At 48.6% G+C, this 26,777-nt stretch overlaps 1 protein-coding gene across 2 annotated transcripts in view; it reads right to left on the reverse strand.

Moving 5' to 3' along the window:
- SCML4 (Scm polycomb group protein like 4) overlaps positions 1 to 26,777 on the reverse strand; it is a 115,396-nt gene that overhangs the window by 8,447 nt on the left and 80,172 nt on the right. Inside the window, exons 1-2 of one of the 2 annotated variants that reach the window (XM_056125329.1) lie at positions 20,999 to 21,110; positions 11,401 to 11,694 (exon numbers count right to left, since the gene is read on the reverse strand). In XM_056125329.1, the coding sequence (XP_055981304.1) occupies positions 11,401 to 11,650 (250 nt within the window). In that variant the 5' untranslated portion in view covers positions 11,651 to 11,694; positions 20,999 to 21,110. Of the gene's footprint in view, positions 1 to 11,400; positions 11,695 to 20,998; positions 21,111 to 26,777 lie in introns of those variants that run through there. The other variant, XM_056125330.1, reaches the window with a different exon arrangement.

The raw sequence follows: 26,777 nt of genomic DNA on the forward strand, positions 1-26,777 counted from the left end.
TGCCGGGAAATTATACATGCCCCTGGATGTGAGCGCTGGAAAGAAGAGATGAGCTCCCTGCCTTGGAAACCATCTGTGCTGACACTCCGCTGGGCTGGGAAGCAAGGTAATGGTCCTGGCCTGTGGATCCCGCCCCTTGCATGAGGGCGTTAATCACGGCCATAATAGCTGCTCTGATTACAAAGCTGGAAGTCAGCGGGTGCCAAGAATGATTTTAGAGGGACCAGAGCAGAGGTCAAATCTAATTTCCTGCATTTGACTGGGAAGGGAAAAAACCACCCAATGGATGTATTCCCAGTCTTGTTCCCCAGAGCCTGCAACCTTTTGGGCAGGGTCCTGTTTCTTGGGGGGCCATGTTCGGGTTGAAGCAAGCAGGGGTTCTTAGCCTTGCTGGGATGACTTGGGGACCAGGGAGAGACCCAGCTTGTGGGGGCAGTGGCCTGCCTCCTCTTCCTGCTATGCACATTTTTGGGGTCTTACATTTCCTGCAGGGGTATGAAGCAGGGTGGCTCTCCACTCTTCACTATTCCGAGGCACCCTGTGGTCAGACAAGGTGGAGCTACCACACATGGGATGCCACGTGTCATGCCAAGCACAGAAACTCACTCTAGAAGGAGGAACGGAACCTTGCATTGGCAGGTTTGTAAAGTCTTTGCAGCAGCGGTGCTTGCAAACATAATAAATCCACACTCTCTCCTCCCAGCTGCAGCGAAGGTGTCAGGAAGATAGATGGGTCTGGCCTGACACAGCCAGGCCAGGCAGAAGAGATGGGACAAGGCTGGGACATGATGGATGCACAAATATCCTTCAGCTAAAGGGACCACATTCACAGCCCTGACCATAGACTTTAAGGGAAGGAGAAGGCATTCTTCTTCTTGATGCTTTTCTTTCCTTCTTTATCTCTTTATTCTCTTCTCTTTTTTCCTTTCCCTTTTCCTCCCTCCCTCCCTCCCTCCCTCCCTCCCTCCCCTTCTTCCTTCCTCCCTTCCTCTCTCCCTCCCGCCCCCTCCCTTCCTCTCTTTCTCACACCCAACAGTGCTCAGTACCTAGCTCTCTGCTCATGGATCACTCCTAGAGATGCTCAGGGGAACATATACAGTACCAGAGATCAAACCAGGGTCAATGGCATGCAAGACAAGTGCTTTAACCCCTGCACTATCTCTTTAGCTCTCTTGCTCTCTCGCTCTCTCTCCTTTTCTCTCCTTCCTTCCTTCCTTCCTTCCTTCCCTCCTTCCTCCCTTCCTTCCTTCCTTCCTTCCTTTTTCCTTCCTCTCTCTTTCTCCTTTCTTTCCTTTCTTAACTCAGGGTTCACACAAGCTAGGCAAGCATTCTACCACTGAGCCACATCTCTGCCCCCTTATTTTTCTTTCAAGCCCCAGCACTGTTGTGTGAGGGTGTGTGGTGCTGGCATCCAGTTCAGGCCTGTAATGCTCAGCATGTGCTCTACCACTGAGCTCTCTCCCCTAGTCAGGTCATTTATAAAGATGAATGCACATTTTCCAGGAACAGAATAACAGTGAATCTGTATTTAAAGTTATTCTGGACAGAGGCTGGGGGAGATGGGTAGCTCAAAGGATCGCAACAGATGTTTGCATGCAGGAGCTCCATGGTTGATCTCTGGCATCCCATAATCCCCTGAACTCTGCAAAGAGGGGGCCCTGAGGACCACAGGGTGTGGGTCCCCCCCGCAAAAAAAAAAACTGGTCAGAATGAAAAATGACAAACAAATAAAAATAATAATCCTGGACAGTTTCCATGGCACAGCTATTGGTGGTTGAGAGTCTTATACTGTCTTCTATGCACTTGCCCACAATCACAAACACAACCTCGTTCATCCTCAGGGAAAGCTTTCTAACTGGCAGTTGAGTCACTGGGGTGAAAAAGATAGAACAGCAGGTAAGGCACTTGCTTTGCATGCTGCTGACTTGGCATCCCGTATGATTTCCTGAGCAACACCAGGAGTAATTCCTGAGGTCAGACTCAGGAATAAACCCTGAGCATCACCAGGTGTGGCTCCCCAAAACAAAAACAAAGCAAACAAAAAAATCAACATTCTGGGAATCAGCAGGGGTTACCCCATGACTCTGTGTGTGTGTGTGTGTGTGTGTGTGTGTGTGTGTGTGCGCGCACGCGCACGCGCGTGTCTGTGCTTCTCTGGTGTGAGAAAGGGCATTGAAAAGAATTCCTAGCCCCAAGGAGGAGCAGTGAGCCCTTGACACCCAGCTGGGCCCATGGCAGCTCTAAAAGTGTCCCCAGGCACATGAAGAGCCAGAGGCCAAACCCCTGGGTCCTTCTGACTCACTGGCTCAGCCTCTATCTCTCCATCTGCATTCTCAGGACCCAAGTCAAATAATCCAGGGACGGACACACAGATGAATCTCGAACCTGAGCAACTTGCAGCAGAGATGGCCTGGGACTTTGCAAAAGTCCTTCTCCACTGGGCTGCTTCAGATGGGGGTGGGTGTTGTCCCTCCGCCGGCCCTCTAAGAGCCCCAGCAGGCGCCATTTTCTAGAAGCACCAGGTGCAAGTTCACAGTGATGGCGAATCCCAAGTCTCACGGGACGGGGAGGAGTGGGTCATTCTCCCCCCCCCCCCCCGCCCCGCCTCATGGGATGCCAAGATTATATCACATTCACCCACTGTCTACTTAAGCTCCCATGTGACCACGATCCAGAGACACACAGATGAATCTCAGACCTCAGCAACTTGCTGCAGCGATTTCTTCAGACCCTAATTATTAAAAACTTAGAATTCCTTAAGAGTGTGGCTGCTCTTGCAACCGCGTGACATTATATTTTATCCATAATAAGCCATACAAAACACATTGTCTAGCATTGCGTTTTTGGCAGGTATGAGGGGTGGTAGGACTGGTCTTGAAATATCTATGGTAACTAAGGTAGAGGAAGAATATTTTGCAAATTGTCTGCCAAACAGGGGGAGGTGTGGAATGGTGTGTGTGTGGGAGGGATCTGGGGATTTTGGTGGTGGAAGGGATGGGTGTTTGGCTGTGTGATCAAAGTTCAAACATGTGATTATTGTTACTGTACCTCATGGTGAATTAATAGAAAAAAATTTTAAAAAAAGAATCCAGAGACTGTGTGGCATTGACATCTGACAAGAAGCACCTGGGACTGGAGAGAGAGAGTGTGTGTGTGGGTGTAGTGTAAGGCACTTGCCTGGCGTGTGGCTAACCCTAGTTCAATCTCTGGCACCCCTTCTGGTCCCCTGAGTGCCACCAGCAGTGATCCTTGAGAGTCTGGAGCAAGCCCTGAGCACTGCTGGGAGTGGCCCCCAAACCAAATCAAACAACAAAAGGGAGCATCTGAAAGCACAGCTCCTTCAGCTTCTAAAGTGCCTAGGGAGTCCTCGTCCAGGCTCCTGACAGTGGGTGTCGAATGGGCAGGGAGGGCTGAGGAGAAGTGGACAGCAGGCCCTGCTCTCAGCTCCCCCGGGTCCCTCCTGCAGGGTGCATTTCTTCTACAGGAGGGCCCAGGCAAGCCAGCCACCAGGGCCACATTGGGTCTCTGTTTGGGTGACTTCTGTTGTAAGAATTTTCAGGGCGCAGGGTCGGAGAGATAGTAAAGGGGACAGGGCTTTTTCCTTGCACGCGTCTGTCCCAGGTTCGTTCGCGGGCATCCCATAGGCTCCCCCAAGCACTGCCAGGAGTAATTCCTGAGTGTAGAATCAGGAGTAACCCCTAAGCATTGCTGGGTGTGGTCCCAAAAGCAAAAAGAAACAAAAAAAAAAACCAAAAAATAGAATTTTCAGGGTGCTCTCAGGTGAGAGTGAGGAGAGAAGGAGGAGAAACTCTGCTGTTGTATCTCAGTCAGGGGGGTCCTGCCTGTGGGAGAACTGAAAACTCAGGGAAAGACAAGGAGAAGCCACAGACTTGCAGGGACTGGCTGTAAGCTTTACTCCACCTGGAGGTGATGACTGAGCACCTCTTCTCCCAAGGCCCCTTCCGGACAGACCCTGAAGCCTTTCCAGCCTGCCCTACTGCCTCATTCGTGGGAAGCCTCAGAGCCCATCCTGTCTATATTTCTAGGGCATCTAGAAATCACGGTGCTGATTCAGCTCATGTATTTGTCTGCCAGCGTATGTCTCTGCTGTCTGGCACAGTGGGGAGGTGCCACACTGTCCTGTCCAGCCCTGTCCTGAGGCTGGGGAGATACCCATAGCCTAATGTATTGTGCTCCATCTGGGGGTACTTGGCGGGGGACTGACCCAATTACGGTATCTCAGTAGCTGCACCTGTCACAGGCTCTCTGCCTCACTAGGATTCAATGGGTTAATGGGAAACATGGAGGAGGAGGAATTCATCCAAAGACAACTTCAGCTGTGGAGATGCTCAGTGGGCTGGAGCACAGGCACTCCAGGAGGAAGCCCTGAGTTTGCTTCTCAGCTCTGCACAATCATCTGAGCCCTAAGCCAGAAGTGGCCCCTGAGCATTTCCAGGCATGGCCCAGAACACAAGACCAAAGTTAAAAGGAACGGTAGCTCCTCTATTCTTATGATTGACCTATGTCATTCCATAAATGCCATTGCGGCCATCAGATCACTTCCTGTTCATTGCTGTGTGGTTTCCAGGTGTAAATCCTGACCTCCTTGACACAGACCCCAAATCTCACAGTGCTCTTTCCTCTATGTCTTGCCTAGAATAAATGAGCCCTCACCATAATCTTCCCCATGCCACTCCCTCTCAGAATGTGCTGTACCCATTCTATTTTGGGAGGGATTTGGGGGGATACCTCCCCAGCTGTGCTCAGGCCTTACTCCTAGCTCTAAACTCAAGGATCATTCCTGGAGGTGCTCAGGGGACTGTATTCAGTGCTGGGGATTGAACTGAGGTCAGCTGCATGCAAGGCCTTACATCCTGTATTATCTCTCCAGCCCCATTGTTTCTTTTCACTCTAGTTTTGATTCCAGGGGTGTGTGTGTGTTGGTGGGGCGGGGGGAGGCTTGTCAATCAGTGGTGAATAGTCCCAGGTCCCACTGAGTATCCAGTGATACTCAGACCAGCCCTGCTAGTCTGATGGTTCAGTGCCCTGCCTGGAGATGCAATGCTGCTTGGGCCCAGTGGCATGGGAAGGCATCAGGGCCACACCCAGCTGTATTCAAGCGGTCATCAGGGCTACACCTGGCAGGTGCTTGGAGGCTGAGCTGTGTCTGGGATTCAGCTCGTGACCTGGTGCATGTCTGGCATGTGCTTCAGTCCCTTGAGATGTTTCTGCAGCTCCCTTTGAGGCTGACTTGTCAGTCCACACCCAACTCTCGAGGAATAAACTGCAACCCAAGCATCAGGGTGGCAGCAATCATCACCAGATTCACTTCTCTTGAGTCTAAAGTTTGGACCTTGATTCTGAAGCAGGGGTTTAGGGATTCTACCACTGCCTGGGCAGTGCAGAGGGGAGGAAGCCTCTGTGATCTGAATCTCTTTATGGCCCTGGCAGATTCTCCCTGGGATGAGAGACAGGAAAGATTTCTTGAATTTGCAGTGGAGCATCATCGAAGCCCAGGGGCATGTGTCCTGGAAATCCACTCTTTCTGAGCTCGTCAGCTATGATGTGGTGATAGCAGAAAGCCAGGGCAGTTATTCAAACACAGGCAACAAGGTATCTGCAAGGTGGAGGATTTTGTCCCATCATTGAGACCTACCCCCAAGGCCACACAGCCTTATGCCATTTTTTCTGACTTCTATGATTTGAAACCATTTCAATTAGCACCAGAAGGGAAAATCTACTTCTAGATCAATTCCAGGGTTTAAAACTTGGGTCAAACCCTCTTGAATAGGGATGGTTTCTTAATACCAACTGCTTTCACCCAGGAGACAATTTCTCAGTCACATTGAGAAAAGCAGGTTTGAGGCAGAGGGAACTGAATAGCTTTTCAGAGGGTTTGGGGCTGATACCCAGGTGGGCAGCTCCATGAGAAATATATAAGGAGGCAAGAGCTTTTCTCTCTTCCTTTAATTGCCTGCCACTTGGACTTCTTGGCTCATATTTTCACATGTTCAGTTTAGTTGTGCAAACGTTGACCCACAAACTTAATCAAGCCCTGCAACCTGGGGGCGGGGAGTGCAGTGGTGAGAGCACATGCCTAGCATACATCTAATCTGGTCCAATTTCTGTGGTTCCCTGAGCATCACCAGATGCAGCCGTGGAGGTCCCCAAGCACTGCAGGGTGCAGTCCAGAGAGTCTCCAGCAGTGCAGGGTGGCCTGGGTAACTCCTGGCACCCAGGGCACAAACAGCATTGCATCCTCAGACCCTTGCAATGAACTGAGACTAGCTGACTGAAAAATGTCAGTGAGCCTCCAAGTCTTTTGAGCATGATTTGGAAGAAAAAAGAAGAAAACTCTGGAGAGATAATACAGCAGGTAAAGTGCTTATCTTGCATGTGGCCAAACTAGGTTTGATTCCCTGCACCTCATACAGTTCCCCAAGCCCCACCAGCCCTTGTCTGGCCAACAGTGATTCATGAGTAAAGAGCCAAGAGTAAGAATAACACCAGGTGTGGCTCCAAAACCAATCCATCTCCCCGCCCCAAATAATAACTCCACTCTGCCCCGATTTACAAGGGATGTATTACATCCGTTCCTCCCACTCCTTCTTCCCTGTCCTTTAGAACGTCATTGAGTAGTTTGTTGATTATGTACGTCATTTATATTTATATATGTATGTGTGGAGGTCATACCTGTAGCACCCAGGGAACCAGGGCCAATCCTAGCGGTGCTCAGGTGTCTTGCGGTGCCAGAGATCAAACCCAGGGACTCACACAGGTCAGGCCTGTGTTCTGCTGCTTAGGTTCTCACCCTACCCTCATTAAACATGTTTTGAAATATCTCAGTAGTGGAGGCCAGAGAGATAATACGTCGGGCAGGCACTTGCCTTGTATCTGGCCAACACAGGTTTGATCCCAGGTACCACATATGGTCCATTGAGCAGTAGTGATCCTTGAGCACAGAGACAGGAAGAAGCCCTGAGCACAGCCAGGTTATAACCCCAAACCAAAAGCAAACAAACAAAAGTCCCAGTAGTAGTTTTGAAAGACAGGCTTTTCCAGCTGAAGTCAAATCCTGATTTAACACTTTATCCATCTTCTTTGGAGCTTCACTTTCTTGGCCTGTCCAACTGATTTCAATACTACTCAATATAATTATGGACATCGACTATAGTGACAAATTTCAAAATGTTAACTTATGAGTCATCGATGTGTGCCTAGAGTTGGTGCTCCAGAAATAGCTGTTAAATAGATGCCCCCAAGAACCAGGCTCTTTCTCCTAAGAGGAGAGTAGGGAGTATGCAGATGGGAACAAAATGGCCCAGGAGGAAGTAGGAGAGCCGAACACTTATTTGACTTCTTTTTCTGGTGTGGAGTTCTGGGGTCTACTCCAAGCTCAGTGCCTGGGAATAACTCCCAAAGGTACCTGGTGCAGGGATCCAAACCTAGGTTCCTGTATACAATGCACATGCAAAGTACTTTGGACCGCTGAACCACCGCAGTGGAGGGGGTGGAAAAGGACACCTGTACTGGGGAGATGCCAGCTGGCAACCCAGCCTACATTTCCACTCTTTTCCTTGTAATAAGATCTTCCATTTCCAGCTGCATTCACAGTGGTGAGAACTGAAACCCTGTTTTCCATCCCTCCTCACTGCTTTTTGCCTTTGCTCTCCCCTACCCCTCCCCCAGTCTCCATGCTGAGAAGGTAACATGAGTTTGTGGCTCCACTTAGCACCCCTGAGAAAGCACTGGTTAAGAGGAACCCCTGCAGCCTGAAAGATTTGCTGCCCCTACAAAAGGTGAATGATTTTCTTTCTCTTCAGCGCCTCACAAAGGCTCAGCCCTGAACTTCCGCTGTAAAACCCTGCAGCAGCGTGCGTACCAGGGGCTCAGGCCTCTGAGCATCCCACGCCCCCCAAATCCTGCAGATCAGAGCACAGGCCCCCGGGTGCTCATGAGGATGATGATCAGGCGTCAGCATACAGCAGGGCTGGGGAGCCGGGCAGTGGGCGCAGTGGGGGCGGATTCTCATCACACCCAACATTCTGAGAGCGGAGGTGTGGAGAGTGTGGGGTCTCCTGGGAGCAGCTGGGACTCCCAGTGCAAAGAGCTTTCTTGGTTTTTTTGTTTGTTTTTTGGGGTTTTTTTTTTTTTTTTTTGGTTTGCTTTTGGGTCACACCCGGCGATGCACAGGGTTTACTCCTGGCTCTGCACTCAGGAATTACTCCTGACAGTGCTCAGGGGCCATATGGGATGCTGGGAATTGAACCTCGGTCAGCCTCGTGCAAGGCAAACGCCCTGCCTGCTGTGCTATCACTCCAGCCCTGAGAGGGGCTTTCTTGGGCACAGGATTAACTCCAGGACAAAAGGCAGCAGTGGCAGGACCATGGAGGGAGGGAAATGATCGAACTGGGGTGGGAGGGTGCCCCATCTTACAGGCCACTACAAAATACTGGAGGACAATGCAGCTTGAGATGAGAGAGAGAGAGAGAGAGAGAGAGAGAGAGAGAGAGAGAGAGAGAGAAAGAAAGAAAGAAAGAAAGAAAGAGTGCATGCCATAGAGGCAGGGTGTGGGACAGAGCACTGTTAAGGGAAGGGAAACTGGGACCACTGGTGGTGGGAAAAGTACACTGGTGAAGGGACGGGTGTTGTAACATTATATGACTGAAATCCAATCATGAACAACTTTGTAAATGTGTATATCACAGTGATTCAATTTTTAAAAAATAAATAAATTGGGGGGGGGGGGAGCATATACTTCCTGCCCCTGAGCTGCCAGGGTCCTTGAGCATCTCTGGGGAGGCCCATATCAATAGCCATCAGATCACTGAAATGTAGAGGGGTATGGGGAAGTGGGGCAGCCAGGGGGCACAGGCACCTGTTAGGGGTGCAGAAATATTGAATGGCTATTGAGTTCATGCCCCCTGCCAGGTACTGTGCCAACTCTAGGGACTAGCCCATGGAAACACTGACACCCCAATTTCCCTTGAACCTTGGTGAGTGCTAGATCTTGTCCCCGCCTCTTGTACTGAGAGATCAGACAGATCAGACGGTGCAATGTGTCTCCCCTGTGTCCCCAAGTGCTGAAGCAGCGAGACTTAAACAATGCTGCCCTCCTCAGTTCTCATGTCTGGAAGGGGTGTGACAGCAGTAGGGTGGGGGGTAGGGATGTCTGAAGGAGCCTGACCTTTGGCGGCAGCCTCCAGAGCTGGAGGAACCCCAGCTCCCTCCCTCGGGGTCGCCTTCTCCAACACCCCACCTGATGGTCCCCCTCCTTTGTCAACCAAGGTTCTTCTGGGCCAGCTGAGACTATAAGGAGGGTGTACATTGAACCTCAGGCCATAGAAAATAGCTGTGGAGCCTGGAGGGGGCTTAGAGAGATAGCACAGGTGTAGGGTATTTGCCTTGCAGCTGACCCTGGATCAATCCCCACCACCCCATATGGACCCCTCAGCACTGCTAAGAGTAATCCCTATGCACAAAGCCAGGAGTAATCCCTGGGTGTGGCCTCAAATTTAAAAAAAATCTGGCGAATGAAGCTTGTTCAGTGCAAAGTGGTGAGCCATGGCACAGATATCTGGCTTGCCCAAAGAGACCATCAGCGCTTTCAGGGCCCTAGAGGGGTAAGATGGAGACTCCTTGGTCTCTTGGCCTGTGACCTCCTCCCCAGCCGCAGAGCTGATGTGCTGTGAGCTGCTGAGGGCCGTGTTCTTTGGAGTCTGTGGCTTTTGCTGCTTATCAGGTCTCCCTGGGGTTCCCATCCTTGTACTCAATGCACCTTGGGATTTATTTAATCCTTCCAATACACTAATGAGGAGGCACTATCGTTCCTGTTGCTTCTTGCACATGCCCAGCCCAGGGTTGATTTCTGATACCACAGTGTGGGTTCCCCTTAACATGGCCAGGAGTATGCCCTGAGCATTACTGAGAATGGTCCAAAATCAAAGGTTAGAGGGAATAGTACAGCAAATACGGTGCTTGCCTTGCACACAGTTGACCTAGGTTCTAGCTCTTGCTAGAGACATGTGGTCTCCTGAGCACTTCCAGGAGCAACCCCTGAGCACAGAGCCAGGAGTAAACCCTGAGCAAAACAGGGTATGGCCCCCAAACCAAAAGTCAAACCCTCCACTACCACCACCCCTCTGCCCCCCAAGGAACCTCATCCAATAAAAACCAAGATACACAATAGCCAGTGGAGCAGACAAGGAGACTGAAGCCCCAAGGTCAGATATGCAAAAGGTCACAGCAGGACATGGCACTGCAAGCATCCAGCCCAGCCCTTCTGACCCCACTTTCCCTGAGAGATTACTGGTCCCCAGTCCCCATTCCTGAATCCAAGGTGGAAAGTTGCACATATTTGCTTTGGTTTTGTTTTGGTTTTTGTTTGGGGGTCACATTCAGCAATGTTCAGGGGTGACTTATGGCTCTGAACTCAGGAGATCACTCCTGGCAGTGCTCAGGGGAAGAATGGAATGCTGGGGATTGAACCTGGGTCAGTTGTGTACAAGGCAAGCTCCACACCCACTATGCTATCTCTCTCTCTCTCTTTGGCCCCCACTTTATTTTTTCAATGTACCAAGTGGCTCCAGCAACCTGACACTTTCCTTCACAGAGCGCTGACCTTTCCAGTGTCTTTGTCGCCTGAACCACCTGCCAGGCAAGGAGAAAGTCTTGACCAGCACCTGCTTCTTTTTCCTCCTGACATGGAACCCGCCTGCACCGCTGATGCCTTGGCAGATGAAATATGAGCGACTGTATGCCCCAGCCCCTCCCCCCAGGCCTGGAGAAGCACCCGAGTCTTCTGCACCTCTTTCTTTCCTTTCTGCTCTCTCATTGCTGAAGGGATTCACAGAGCCACAAACAGAGCTTGGGTCCCCTCATTGGGATTATACCCACCCCCAACCAAGAGCATTCTTTTAGAACTCTTTTGAGGGGAGGGGAGGCAGTGTGGAGGGGCATACCTGGTGATGCTCAGGGGTTACTCTTGGCTCCATACTTGGGAATTACTCCTGGAAGAGCTCAAGGGACCATAGGGGATGCTGGGGATTAAACCCAGTTGGCCACATGCAAGACAAATGCCCTACCAACTGTACTATCGTTCCAGTTCTTTTGTGGCGCTCTTGAACAACAAACTTCCCTTGCCTTTGGGTCACTGTACAGTTTGAAGTCTACTTACTCCGACAGCCTAACTTGCTCCAAGACACTAGTTTCTTTGCTTATAAGGACTGAGATCAGCTGCCTTTGAGATCAATAAAAACTCATGCAGGTGCTTGTGGAAACTTCTGATTTCCCTGTGGTCCCGTTTTCATCCATGACCCTTTCCCACAAACACATACGTATGTGCTGTGGAAGGAGGGAGAGGAAGCTGGGGGTGGGGGAACCCACTCAGTGCTACGTTACCGCATCTGATTCCATCCAGTGAGGTCCCGTTTCTCTTGGGGCTGGAGCCTGGGGGCCTCAGTCCTGGTGCTGTGGTGCTGCCAGGTGCTGTGGCGGTGCTGCTGCGGGAACCACCAGCTGTGGGGGCTGGGGCTCCCCCCAGAGCAACATCTGCAGAGTTCTGCTTCTTACAGTACGTGGAGGAGGCGGTGGGCAGGGCGCCTCTGTGGCTAAAGGCAGAGATGGAGGTGTCCATGCTATAGCGGCTCATGCCCACGAGGCTCGTCAGGCACTCCTCGGTGGAAACGGTTGTGTCTGAGCAAGAGAAGGCAGGGCAGAGAAGCCGAGATGAGAGAAGAGCTCACGAGGAGTGCCAGCACCTGGTCTTGGCCAACCTTGGCCGGTCGCATGGGGCGACAGAAGCCGAGAAGGAAAGGACCCCACAGTAGAATCCCAGACAGCACCTCCCCAGTGAAGAGACACCCAAGAGGACACAGAGTGTGTGGTGGCTAGGATGGGGACATCTGTTCTGCCGGCAGAATGGAAAATGGACCTTCCCAGTTATTAAAGACTGGGAAATAAAACCCAGACAAAGCTAATTGCCCCCTCCATGGCCTCTGGAAACATCTCTGGAACATCTCCAAGATGCACCCCCCCTTCCTGGGGCACCCAGGAAACTCTCCCTTTTTGCTCCCCCTCCCTCCTGCCACCTCACCTGGCCTGGCCCAGGGTTCCTGGGAGAGAGGAAAGGAGGAGGCGTGAGGTATCAGAGGTGGGGAAGCTGCTGAAGCATGGGCCACCGACGAGTGATGATTCTCCCTCCTGCCCCCTACCCTTAGCCCCAACATACAGGACAATCTGACCTTCTACGAGGGCTAACAGACACACAAATGCTGACACTCCCCAAACCCTAGGATGAGAGATGAAGAGATTGTGCGAAGTCCAGGGATCCAAAGAGCCTGCCAAGTGCATCCTCATCAGCTCCCACCCAAGGAACTCAGAATTGTCTACACTTTTATTTATTTTTTAGTCTACACTTTTAAAACTCAGTGTTCTAGCCAATTGAACTGTCTCAGAGTTATTATGTGCAGCTGAATGGTGTATGCATATATGTGTGCAGAGGTGGGGAGTGGGAGAACGTTATTTTATTTTAAGGAGAACGTCCAGATGAATTCTAGAACTAGGAAGAGAAAGGACACTATTCTAATAATTCTGTCTCGTCCATCTCTCTCAGTCCAGACAAGATCACATCTCATTACCCCCATGAATAAATACCCATATGTCATACATGATTTGAACATAGCTATGCATACTCAAGAAAAATGCATTAGAATAACAAAAACCAATGGATCCTCCAAGGTGGGCCAACAGGGAAATACAGTGGGAGCTAGGGGATCCATATGTCCTCCTTCTGCCGGAAGCCTCTCACAATGCAGGGATTAAAAGATTAAGATCCAATTCTCCTAGAGGAGCCAGCAACTCTTCTTACAGATGGGAGTGGGCATAGAAGTAAATGTCATTGCATATGGGATAGCTAAACTGATGCCCAGAATGAAATTTGTATCTGCAAGTACTTACATTAAAAAAAAAAAAGAAAGAAAGAGAGAGAGAGAGAGAGAGATCTCAAAGTAATTACCTAATCCTCTAGATTAAGATACTGGCAGGGGAAAGTAAGCTAAAGCTAAAGCCAGCCAAAAAAAAAAAAATTTTAAATAAATATTAGAGCAGAAATTAACTAGAGAATAGAAAAATAATAGAGGAGATAAACAAAACCAAACGCTGATTGTTTGAAAAGAACAAAGCTAATAAAGTTTGGACTAGGTTGGCTAAGAAGAATTATTAGAATCAGAGAGAATGACTAGAAATTACTAGAATTGTAATTGGAAGCTGATATTATGACTAATCCGACAGAAAAGTAAGGGATTAATTAGGAATGAATAATTATAGCCCAATAAATTAGGTAATTTCAAAGAAATGGATAAGGGCAAAACTAATTTGAAATGAAATAGATAATCCCAGTAAAATTATTAGAAAAAATTACTTAGACATGTCATCACAAAGAAATTCCAAACCCAGCTGGCCTTACAGGAAACTTCTACCAAGATTTAAATTAAAAATTAGAACCAATTCTTCACAAACTCTAAAAAAATAGGAGTGTAATGAATTAAATGTGTTTACCCTGCCCCAAATTTCATATGTTGAACACTTAAAGCTCAATCTGACTCTATTTGGATATTTGCAAGATAGTGCAGGGCAAGTCCAATTAGCACTATTTATTTGACTTGGGGCTGGAGAAGGGTTAAGGCACTTGCCTGACATGCAGCTGACCCCAGTTCAAATCCAAGCACCACACATGGTCCCCAAGCACTGCCGGGATTCACTCCTGAACACACATTCAGGGATTGCCCCTGAGCAACACTGGGAGAGGGCTAGAGCGACAGCACTGCAGGTAGGGCACTTGCCCTGCACATGGCCCACCAGGGTTTGATTCCTCCGTCCCTCTTGGAGAGCCCGGCAAGCTACCGAGAGTATCTCGCCCTCATGGCAAAGCCTGGCAAGCTACCCGCCCGTGACATATTAGATATGCCAAAAACAGTAACAACAAGTCTCACAATTTGTTACTGGTGCCCACTTGAGCAAATCAATGAACAATGGGAGGACAATGCTGCAGTGCTACCACTGGGAGTGACCCACATGCCCATTCGGCAAAACAAACAGACAAGCAAACAAACAAACAAACAAAACAAAGCAACAAATACTGCTTGGGACACTAAGACACAGGTTAAGCCAAGCAACCAAGGGCACACATGCTCTTAGCCTCCTAACCCGGTATTTGGACAGTGCTGTCAGGATGCTGGATTCTGAGCTCTCCCCTCGATGATCTCTATAGCATCTCTGCCCTCTGGGTTGGGAGACGCCTACAGGACAAGGCCAAGGAGCAGCCCACAGAGCTTTACAGCAGGCTGCTTCCTGACAGTTAGGAAAAGGAAAAGGCACATAAATGGACCACTTGATCTGGCCTACATGATCTGAACTGCTATCAACAAGGCTATCATCACTTTCCTTTTATTGAGAAGTTCCCAGACTCTGGGAGACTAAACCTTTTGGTGTCTCCGCTGTTGGGAGCTTTAGTGTGTGCGAGGAAGCGGCTCAGAGACTCGCATTCAAAAGGTGCCCAATAAATATTTATTGAGTAGATGTTTGGCCCAGTGAAAGCAGTAAGGCAGCCATGCCACAAACGCCACATTAATATTCAGATTATGAAGGGCTGAGTAGAACTGCTTTATGTATATGCATGATAAACAATGAAAATGTTTTAAACATTTATTCTGCTCATTAATTATTGTACAGCCAAGTTAACTGCGCCTATGGATTCTCCTAGTCTAAGGTAGCGAAGGCAAATAATTCATTCCTCTGTACTCTTGTTGGAAAATGTAAATGCAGATGGAAGATTATTATCTGCTTACAATGTGTGGTAACAGCAAATGGGAACATGGATTTTATTGGTTTAGAAAAACTGCTGACGTCCATGGTGGAGATTAAAGGTAATAAAATCCGGCTTCTGGGCTATGATCCAAATGAATTCATCAGAAGTAGCTACGACTTGAGGGAGCACAAGGCAGGAGGAGAGGAGGAGTCCTCTCCACAGCAAGGGAGGCTGGTGATGGGGATGTGCGCCTGGGGCCCCCATGGAGACCAACCCCCAGGCCCAGGCAGGATGCTGTAGTCTGAGGCTCCCAGGAAGCCAGAGTGATTTATACCAGGATTCATACCAGCACTTCCTGATGGAGTGAGAAGAAGAAAGCTCCATCAGGTGCATGCCCCAGGGTGCCACTCAGAATGGATGAGAGGCATCTGCTCAAACCTGGTTGGAGCAGCCTCTTCTTCCCTGTTTGAAGGAGAAGTGTTGACGCTTACACCACACCTGGTGCAAACATGACTGCTCTGGGCTGAAGAGAAATCACAGAGCTAAAGGTGCTTGTCTGGCATGTACCCGACCCTGACTTAGTCCTCAGCACTGCCAAGGATCACTCTGGAACACAGAGCCAGGAGAAACCCCTGAGCATCCTTGGGGCGACCCACCCCCACCCCACCTCCACCCCAAAAGTAAATAAAAACAAAAGTTTTGTTTTTTAGGCTACACCTGGCTGTGCTCAGGGCTTAGTCCAATAATGGAGATTGAATGCAGAGCCTCATGTGTACAAGATCTGTACTTCAGACCTTTGAGCCACATCACCAGCTGAATGAATATTACTTTTCATTTTTATTTTATTTTTTGATGCCAGGGTACACCACCCAACTAGTGCTCAAGTAGCCCTGGGGAAATTTCCGGTGGTTCTCAGCCAGGTTAGTGGTTCAATGTGAGAGTCCCAGGATATGCTGCTGCAGGGCTCCGTGGTGCCAAAGATTATCCGGGAGACATTGGTGGTGCTGGGAGCCTCCAGGGCTACACCCAGCAATGCTCAAGGAGGCTGCAAGGATCAAAGCCTGGTTGGCTCAGGCCAGACATGCACCTTAATCCCTGTACTCTTGCTTGGCCCTGAATGTTACTTTTTAATAGTCACATATTTTAGACTGCATAAATAAAATGCAGTGTGCCCCTTCAAACTATGATTTCACTGATGTAGTGTGTGTGTTTCCAACATAAAAGTGTGGGGGGCATGCAGGACTTGAGCGTTGGGTGGCTGAGAACTGCTCCCCAGGCTGGATGTCCAGGGGAACGGGGTGGGGGGGGGGGATAGAGAAATTGGGTCTGGACCCCAGGCTGGTTCATATCACTGTATCACTGTCATCCCGTTGTTCATCGATTTCCTCGAGCAGGCACTAGTAACATCTCCATTCGTCCTAGCTCTGAGATTTTAGCAAGTAACACATTGGAGGCTCTTTCAGGGTCAGGGGAATGAGACCCATCATTGTTATTGGGTTTGGGCCCTTCAAATATGCCACGGGGAGCTTGCCAGACTCTGCCATGTGGGAAGGATACTCTCAGTAGCCTATTGGGTTCTCCGAGAGCGAGAGTTAGACAATAAGAAGTCGCGTGCTTCTGAGAGCTGGGTTTTATAGTCTCTGGGTCTTGGCTGTTGATGGGATTACATGGTGCCAGGGCAGTTGGTGGGTGTAACACCTAGCTACTAGAAGATGGGGAATCTGAGTGGAGAAGGCCCAGTCCTGATCCGAGCAGCCTTGGAGATCTCAGTCCCAGGTACTGCACACCTGGGTTTCTCTGCCGGTTCCTTCATGCATGAGACTCGTCCAAGTGTGTGGAGAATGGCTGGTTCAGACAATTTATATCTCTCTCCTTCTCTGTATCATCCAAATTCTCCCCTTACAGTGCAATTGTAGTTGTAGCTGATGTCGTAGTCCCAGTCATCATAGTTCCATCATCCTAGTCTCCTCGTGAACCGCAAAGTCCTCTCCCTCATTACATTTTCTTCTTTGTCTCGTCCTATTATAGTCCTCTACTTCCAGTCATCTTAGCCATCTAGTATACATCTTTCCCTCACAGACCCTCTAGTCCTCAAAGACCTCAAAGTCCCAAAGTCCCAAAGTCTCAGTTCTCATTTCTCCTAGTCCTCAATGTCTAGTCCCCTCTTACCCCTTACAACATAGTTATATAGAAATCATGAAGGGTGGGGATGCGCAAAGGTGGATATCATAACATTATCATAACAACAAACAGAGGTAAAGCCACTCCTTCAGGAGATTAACTCAAAAACAAAATCTCATCTGTGGGTTCAGCACTACAGATTACTAGGAGATCCACTTAAGGGTGGGATTATGTCCAGGGTGTATTGCTTTATCCTCTCCTTAGCTAGTAATCCATTTAAACAATCATATTAGTTTACTTATAATACTTCTAGTCATTTTGTATGAACACAGTAAGAAATATATTAAGCTTAAAGGTTGGCTCTTCCTGGGGACATCTCCCTATATATTCCAGACCATAGTCCTCAGGCCAGGTTAGTCTTTCCTAACCCCAGCAGAGTCCTTATTCAGTTACTTCTTTTTGGGTCATGAAAGAGTTTGTCTGTCATTTATGACTGTACTCTTAACTTTATACTTTTGGTGCTTAGCTTATCCCCTTTTGATACCAGGGTAGCTTACAGCTTGCCTTGGGTCCATCAGTCCCTTCGTTGGAACCCTGCTTTTGGAGTGCTAGGAACTAAGGGCAACTGAGGCTTACATCAAGTAAATATGGATGCCCAGGAGTAAATATTTTAGTCAATTAACTCCCATGTTACAAAGCATAGCATGAATTGTCTTCCTGTGTTTGTAACAAAAAGGACATTGCTAAATAAACCATGCAAATGACATAAAGGAAAGAGAAAAGCAATATAGGATTATTAGTGCTTAATGGAATTGGGTGTGCCCACAGGCACTGTTGTGGGAGTAGCTCAATAAACCTTAAGCTCCCTGCAGGAGGATCAAGGACAACCCAATGTTATCCAACAATATAGTATCATTGTTTAAGTTGACTAAACAGTAAAGTTTAAAGAAGTGAATTGCCTCTTTTGCAAACCACAGCACCCAAAAGGAGATAGAGAACAAAAGGGAGTGCCCTGCCACAGAGGCAGGGTGGGATGGGGGGATGGGGATTGGGAGGGATACTGGGATCAGTGGTGGTGGGGAATGGGCCCTGGTGGAGGGATGGGTACTCGATCATTGTATAACTGAAACCCAAGCACAAAAATTTGTAAATCTACAACTGTATCTCGTGGTGTTTCACTAATAAAAATTTTAAAAAATAAATAATAAAGAAGAGAATTGAGGGTTAGTGGTAGAGCACATGCCTTGCATGAATGAGGTCCTGGGTTCAGTCTCTGTCATCAGGCACACATACACAAACATACATATTCATACACAGAGCTTATTTAAAAAAAAACAAAACATGCTGAGTAAACATTTCCGTAAGTCTTATTCAGACATAGAAACAGCGGAATGCACTAAACTAGTCACAGCTTCTTTCTTCAGACAATGAGGTATCCAGAGAAGAAAAGGAGATTAAATAACTAAGGCTCCTGTTGCCTGTTGCTGAGAATCCTTCCTTCCATCTAACCCCAACTCACCTTGCTTTGGTTGATAAAGAGGAATGCTGTATACAAATTCATTCAATCCCTTCATTCAATTCCAAAGTATTAAATCACCCAACGTACAGGCAGATGAATTATAGTGTGCACAATTTGTTCCTGGCATCCATAAACTGTTAGCTAAAACAGATTCCTTAAAGTAGGGACAAAGAGAGCTGTACTGGGAGAGAGAAGCACAAGTTTTTAGTGCTTTTGTGGCTGCTGCTGAGTGAACAGCAGGTGGGGCCGCAGACCCAACTCTCTCTGCGTGTGGGACTTCAGACTTGTGGATGCACAGGGTTGTTTCCCTCCAGAGTCCTTAGACCATCGCTTCCCATCTGAAATGAGCTGTCGGGTTCCTGGCTCCTTAGTAGATCAGCCTCTGCTGATCCAGGCCAGCCTCTGCTGGAGGGCATTTAATGCCTATGCTGAACATCCGCTTTCTCTCCTACACCCCTGCCACACATCTGACCTTCTAATCAAGATGCTAATGCTGCCTCTCAGAAATCAGTCTTTCCTCCAGAAAAAGGACTAATCTGCTATTTGTACCATCGCAAGAGCAGGCTTTACAAGAAATGCAAAAGGACTCATTAGAAAAGCGAGCAGCATTTCCTGGGTTTGGACATTTACAAGAAAGACAGATGGCCCATTTTCACTAGGGCTACTTTTCCATGATTTCTTTTCCAGCCACTGTGTGTAAAACCTGCATACATGCAAGGCCAAAGAACATTCTAAAAGTGCTCAAGCCCACCCAAGTCTAAGGGATACCCTTTGCTTTTGAATCCAAACTGTGTTTCTGAGTTCTGGGAAAGAAACTGCAAGCTTCTGACTCTCGAGTGTGTGTGTGTATGTGTGTGCGTGTGTGTGTGTGTGTGTGCTTGTGTATATGTGTGTGTGCATGTGTGTGTTTTGTGTGTGTGGTGTGTGTGTGTGTGTGTATGTTTGTGCATGCACTCTCCTCCTGCCTCCCTGTGAAGGGCCTTGGGAAACTCATACCCTCTTGACTTAAAGGACACCTAGTACAGCCCTAGAGGGTCAGGCAGGAGTACCTGGGATGAGGAGACTCTCCAAGGAAAAGTGGGGAGTGGTACAGGAAGGAGATAGCCCAGTGCCTGAGAAAGCCAGAGAAGTATGGAGGGAAGGGCTGTGAGTGCAAAGCCTCAGCCAGAGAGACCAAGTTTTACTCTTGGCTGTGGCTGACCAACTTTTACTAAGGGTGCAAGACCCAACTGCTCATGACATGTGCTTGCATTTTTTTGGGGGGGGGGGTCACACCCAGCGATGCACAGGAGTTACTCCTGGTTCTGCGCTCAGGAATCACTCCTGGCAGTACTCGGGGGAACCATATGGGATGCTGGGAATCGAACCCGGGTCGGCCATGTGCAAGGCAAACGCTCTACCCACTGTGCTATCTCTCCAACCCCTGTGCTTGCATTGCTTTATTTATTTATTTTTAATTTTATGAGAGCACCACGCTTTACCCAATGACTTACATGATTTATATTCATCATTGGATTTTAGACATATCATACAACATTCCATCAACAATCCCACCACCAGTGTCTTCTTCCCTCCACCAGGGTTCCCAGGTTCCCTCCTACCCAGCCCCCAGCCCCAACCTGCCACATTAATAAGCACATTTTTCAGTTCGGCTGTGGAAGTTTGGGTCTTTTGTTTTCAGCCTTGTTGACTCTGTGGCTTGGATATTAGCTCTCCCACTCCTCTACACCACTGATGAACTTGAATCCCCCTGACCCCTGCTACCCATTGCTTCCCATCTGTTTTATTATATTTTAACTAAAGAGCTAAACTAGCATTTTTCTTTCATTGCCTAGCCCTCTTGATGCCTGCCCCCCCCCAAAAAAAAACCTGTTCTTCTGCAGCACTAAACAGTCCTTAGTATCTCTGACTCAGAATCTCTCTCATACATACACACACTTTTGCATACACACACACACACACACACACACACACACACACACACACACACACACACACACACACACACACCATCTCCCCACCTGTTTCCCACACGAGGCACAACCTCCCAGCTGAAGGAGCAGCTGCCTGGAATGAACATTCCTATAACCTACATGGCCACCGGCCCCAGGCTGGGGTCAGTGGCTTGCCTGTCTCCCCAGCTCTGCAGCTCTGCAGCTCTGCAACCCAGCCCAGGAACAAGGAGGTCAAACGAGCAGATCCGTATCCAGGGGGCTCCATGTGTGTACAGCACAGCGCGGCTCTTTTGAAAGTGCCGGCAGCCTCACAGATCCCTTGTCCTGCAACCCAGATTAGGGCAGGAAGCAATACCACAGGTCCGATAACACGGCTGCTTGAATAGCAGCGGATGTATCACCAGGTGTTGGCACCTAAGGCGCCTCGCTGGTAAGCTCTGGAACTCAAAGAAAGAAACCAACAAAGAGAGAAGCATAAAGAGGGGGAGAAACAAGGGAGAAGAAGCTCCCCGCTGGCCCCAAACAATGACAGGTCTCTGGGATTGCTGCTCCCCTCTGCTCAGCGTTGGGGACACAGGGGAATTGTTTGCTACCTACCTGGGCTGTGCGTCTGTCTCGTGCCACCCGGCAGCCTCTGGTGACAGCCCCGTGATGCCGGAGCTCAGTGCTGCTGCAGGAGGCAGAGGGGACCTCCGGGGATCATTCGGGAAGCAAACAGCGTACTTCCTCCTCCTCGTACTTCTGCTGCCTTTCACTGAGGCTTCTGAGGAGGTTTGCAGACTTTTCTTTTCTCAGGCTCAGTCCCGCCCCTTGTTCTTGCTCAGATAAGCTCATCTTGTTTTTCCCTGGTCCCAGCCTTCCTGGTTCAAAGGGCACGGGGCTCTCCATGGAGGAGGCAAAGCCTTTCCTTCGCTTCAATCACATTTTCCATTATCTTGGTCCCTGGCCAGTATAGATTTTCTCTTGAAGCTTGTCTCTTTGCTCAGACCCCTCTGCCCTCAGAAGCAACCTCATGACTCCCCTCTGGTCCATGGAAGTGCGTTTTATCTTTTTTCATCCCTAATGACATGCATGGAAACCACCCCATTGTTTTACTGCCTGACCTCCAGGAGTCCTCCCCCATGAAGCCACTTAGCTATAGCTTTGTTCTAAGCCTCTGAGTGGATTTCCTCCATGGAAATTTTTCTCCAAGTCAATCTCTCTGAATCTGGATGATCTTACAGCGATGCCAATTCTTTTTACTTGGGCAGTCCCAAGAGGTGCAGAAGGCAAAGGTAAGCGTTGCTCCCTACAGCTGTGACTGATTCCTCTACAGTCATCACACTGGAGGGTCTTCAATAGAACTGAGGAACTTGAAAGTGGTCTTTGACCAGGGTGGCGACTCAGGTGGTAGAACTGATGCTTTGCATGTATGGGGCTCTGAGTTTGATACCTGCACGGCCCCCAAGAACCAGCTAGCTCCTTGAGCATTGCAGCAAACACAGTGAGGCTTTGTCAGGAGACGATCAGAGGCCCGGAATAGAGGACTTTGTGCAAGTTTTTGGTTTTGAGTGGACATCCCATCTCTCAGGTGGACCCATGAAGCTTTCTAAGGCTGTTTACACCGGCACAGCAAGCTGCAGTGCCGAGAGGTACTCTATGGAAGGGCAGACCACAGAGGAAGCAACAGTCCGAGCGGAACAAAACCCCATCACCAGTGACATGAATATGCTTAGATGTGAGTCATCCCCTCCACCCCGCAGAGCCTTTAGGAAACTTTCAGTCTAAGGGTTTGGGGGAGAAGAAGGGGACAGATAGCACAACTCCCGGCTCAAAGAAACTGGGAGAGAATAAATATGACTTTAAGTCACTGCATTTGGGGGGATGTGAAATGTTATAAAGGAGTTTGATAATCAACATAGATGGAAGGGGGAGGGTCGTCTCATTGCTGCAAACTCTGCATGTTCAAACTGGCAGCAGTCACTATAAACTCAGCAGCAGTTGAGATGTACTTGTCTAAACAGCCATGAAGCAATTATCTGTCTCAATCTCTGCTGAGAAGTTTGTGGGGTTATTTTGTTAAGCAATGGGTTTGCCTATTTATGTAGGGGTAGGACCCAGAAAACTACTCCTGAACAGGAAGGGGGGTTATTTAGAAGCCTCCTGAGCTTCTAAGTGACATGGCTTCCTCTTGGCATAATTTATTTCCACCCTGGCTCTGATGGTGACCTGTTGATAATGGTGTGGATATCCTGCAGAGAGTACCTTAGGGCCTGACATAGCAGCTTGGGGGATCAGTGCAGGGGAATAATCCAAAGGGGGTGATGGGAGCCTCCAGTCACAGCGATTGTGCATCATGATTGTCCAGCAGTGGCTGCACGCCTTGTCCTTGACCTTTGCTCTCTGCCCTGGTGCTATCAGCATTCTGACATATAAATTAAAGAGCACAATCTGTCTCCTTGGGTCTCCTCTGTTTTGTCAGAGACAAGACGACCTTTGCAGCTGACCCAGGCATCCCAGCACCATCTAGCCAGCTGCACACAGGATGGGGGGAATGGATGTGCCAGGGGTCACCTAGAGGTCGATTAACTTTCTGGAACCCAGGAGTTGATTCCGACTGATTTCTTCCATTGGGGCAAGGGCACGGGTGGGACTGCTAGAATTCCTGGAGCAGCCCTACAGGAAGGAAGTGTGCTACTGGCCACCCCCTTCCCAGGCCCCTTCTCCAGGCTCCCTCAGAAGGGACTTCCCTCCAGGGTCTAGAGAGACAGTCCAGTGGGTCCTGTGCTTGCCTTGCATGAGGCCAACCCAGGTTTGATCCCTGGCTTGGCCTTGTTCCTCCTGCCATCTCCTTGGCGGTGTGATGCCCAGCACCACCAGCCTGTTTGTAGAGACAAGTGGCTGCAGGGAAGTCTCAGTATAACGTCTTCCTTCCATTTCTTCTTCCCAGCATTTTCTGGATCATTTAAAATGCCAGAAGAGAACAAAGCCCAGCACCCAGTGGGGCAAGCTCCCTAGGTGAGTTCTGCAGTGTGAGAAGCTGCTATTGGTGGGTTGGCCTGCGCCCACAGAGAGGTCACTGAGCATGAGGATGAGTAGGAAACACTCATGGGGCCAGAAGGAGGAGACACACTTGATCCACTTGGAGAGCAGGGTCCCTTCCATCGTCCAAAGGGGGTCATGTTTATTGGGGTCTTTGCTAGAAACAAGGACACCACCAGCATGTATGAGCACCTGCTCTGCAGGGTCAGCCTCAGGATGAGACTGGACACTCGCCCCATCCTGTGAGCACCAGGCAACAGAATAGAAAAGCCAAGGGCAGGGGAGGAACATGTCAATTTCCTTCCCACTCCTGATGTATGCCTTAGATTGAGGACCCTTAGCTTGGTGGGCCCCCCAGCACCCAACATAGAAGGTGTTTGATATGTGTTTGCCAACTGGTCACTTGGGTGTATTCTGTGTATAATGTTATACATAATGTAATTGATAACACTTGATAAATTATGTTTCCATTTAGAAATAACAGCCTTTGGGGAATGAGTAGATAGGATAGTGGGTAAGGCACTTGTCTTGCACACAGCAAATGTGGGATCCATCATGAGGCCTCATATATGTTTCCCTGAGCAGCACTGCCATGAGTAAGCCCTGAGCATAGTTAGGTGTGGCAGGAAAGAAGTAGAAAGAAGGAAAAAAGGAAGGAAGAAAGGAATGGAAGAAAGGGATGGAAGGATGGAGGAAGAGAGGAAGAAAAGAAGGGAGGAAGGAAGCCCTTTTGGAAAGTAGCTATCCTCTAATTTTCTCTGGGAGCTATTGAAAAGCAGATTTGATTTCTAAACTCGATTCTTATCCATAATGTGAGAGTCCCTGCAGTAGTACCTGGCTTACAGACACCATCCCAGGAAGACAACATCAAACTTCAAGTTTCAATGTTCTTACTAAATAAAGGAATAGTGATAGACATACACAGTGGAATACTACTCAGCAATACAAAGAAAATCCTGCTATTTGCAACTACACGATGGGACCTAAACAATAATGTGCTTAGCTAAACAAACCAGATGAAGACAAACACGGTACAAACATGGAAGGATTTCACTCATTTGTGGTACAGAATGAAACCAAACAAATGAACTAAATAAAACAAAAATAACCACTCAGGCATTGAGACCAAATAAGTGGTTACCAGAAAGGGGAAGAGGTTTGGTGAGGCATGTAAAAGGGGCTGAGTGTGAGGGTGGAGAACAGAATTGGACTATTAGGGGTGAATTTAATATGTAGTCTAGGTAGATGTTAATTTATAGGGACTCACACCCGAAACTTTCATAAGTTTTGATGCAACAATACTTCAATGCAAAATTAAAGAATAAATGTCCTTACTCATCTCATATTCCTTCCTATCTGCATGTCGAAAAGAGCTACTGACAAAAAAGAAACAATTTGTTCCCATCATGCTAAACCTTCAAAGAGCAGGAAACCAATCTCTAAATTAGATCTTGCAGAAGTGTTCAACTATCACTTTTGTGGTTTCCAAAGATGATTTCCCTTACTCTTGGGGGAAAGACAGTTTGTTCTGTTGTGGGGCATAGATTTCAAGTCAGTAAATATTTACTGCAGACTCATGTTGTTTCAGGCTCTGCTGGGGACTAGAGAGACACCAGCAGATTCCTGCAGAATAAGGCAGAATTCAAAGCCACCACAGGTTGAAAACAAAGGCCTGGGGAACCCACGGGTATCTTTTAGGGGTGCAGGCAAAGGGCAACAGGGTACCTGCAGAGGTGGCAGCAGGCCATACTCAGGAGTTCACCTTTTCCCTTTTCTTTCCTCATCCTGTCTGTGCAAACCTCTGATTTCTCACCTGTGCTGCCCCAGGGTCACTTCACCCAACCGCTCTGGCCCCATGGCCCTTTCTTGTCCAGACCGTGGACACCTCTCAGGGATGCTGACTCTTCTTCAGCGGCAACTGTCCTTGCACAGAGAGCCTGATTATGCTAAAACCCTGAAGCAAGTTTCCCTACACGTGGTCTGAGTGCCTCCTGGACCAGACACTTTGATGCTGCCTGGCACCCATTAGAAATGCAGATGCATATAGTGTGTGTGTGTGTGTGTGTGTGTGTGTGTGTGTGTGAGAGAGAGAGAGAGAGAGAGAGAGAGACAGAGAGACAGAGAGCGAGAGAAAGAGACAGAGACAGAGACAGACAGAGAGGTTATATTATTCAACCCTCCCAGGCTGGCCCAGGAGCTGCAAGTTATTAAGAGCCCCAGGTGGTTCCTGAGCACATTAACATTTGAGAGGCACCCCCTAGAGCTTAAGCATAACTGAGACCCTCCCCCACCCAACATTCAAAGGTTAGGTTAAACATTTTCTATCATCTCATGGCTTCTGACAACATCATGTTATCAAGTCCATATTTCTGCCTCATAGTCCTAAGGTCCTGGAGAGCTGGTCTGGATTCTAACAGACAAATTGTGTTTGGGGGGCAGCTAGTCCAACTGGAGAACAGACTAAATCTCTTGGTCTCAAGGAATGCTAGAATTCTGTGTGGGAGTAGGGGCAGTGGAGAGAGATAGTACAGGGGTTAACCACTTGCCTTGGGTGCTGCCAATGCAAGTTTGATCCCTATACTGTATATGGTCTGTAAGCACTGCCAAGAGTGATCCCAGAGCTCAGAGCCAGAGGAAACCCTGAGTATAGCCAGATGTGCACCCCTTCCAACTTCCCCTGAAAAAGAATTCTAGTTCCAAAGTGACTGCAGACTTTTGCATGAGTCTTAATGCTGGTTTTCCCTGGGCCAGGGAAAGAATGCATGAAGAGATGGTTCAGATTTCAAGATATTAGGAACCGACTTAGAAGAAGCACACTGTCTGCCCTAATATGGTCCCTTAGTCTTGGAGTTCTCACCTTCACCTTTGGAAAGTCCTTCTCTGGAGTCTGGGAGTACCTGGCTGTCTAGGGTGGTCCTTGACTGCCTTTAGCTATGATGCTAAGCATGGGAGGGACCATTTAGAGGTCATATGACTCTACACTTTTGGTTGCCAGCTCCCCAATTATCACCCCATTCCATTATCACCAGTATCAGAGAGATCATTACCACCCAGACATACACCTGCACCTCGGAATAGCTTTGGTTTTCCCCAGTTCTTTTCCATTCTCATTCACCTCCACCTGAGGAGGTGCTCTGTGGATGCTCCCGCTGACTCTTTGGCTGCCAGATTATCTAACTGGGGATTTCTTTTTCCTTTTTTTCTTTTTATTGAATCACCATGAGATAGAGCATTCCAAAGTTGTTAATGATTGGGTTCCAGTCATACAATGTTCCAACACCCATCCCTCCATTAGTGTAATTTCCCAGAACTTTCCCTCCCATCCACCCCCAAATCCCTTCACCTCAGCCTTTAT

This window comes from Sorex fumeus, unplaced genomic scaffold (assembly GCF_029834395.1).
Source record: "Sorex fumeus unplaced genomic scaffold, SorFum_2.1 ptg000054l, whole genome shotgun sequence".
NCBI classification, from domain to species: Eukaryota; Metazoa; Chordata; class Mammalia; order Eulipotyphla; family Soricidae; genus Sorex; species Sorex fumeus.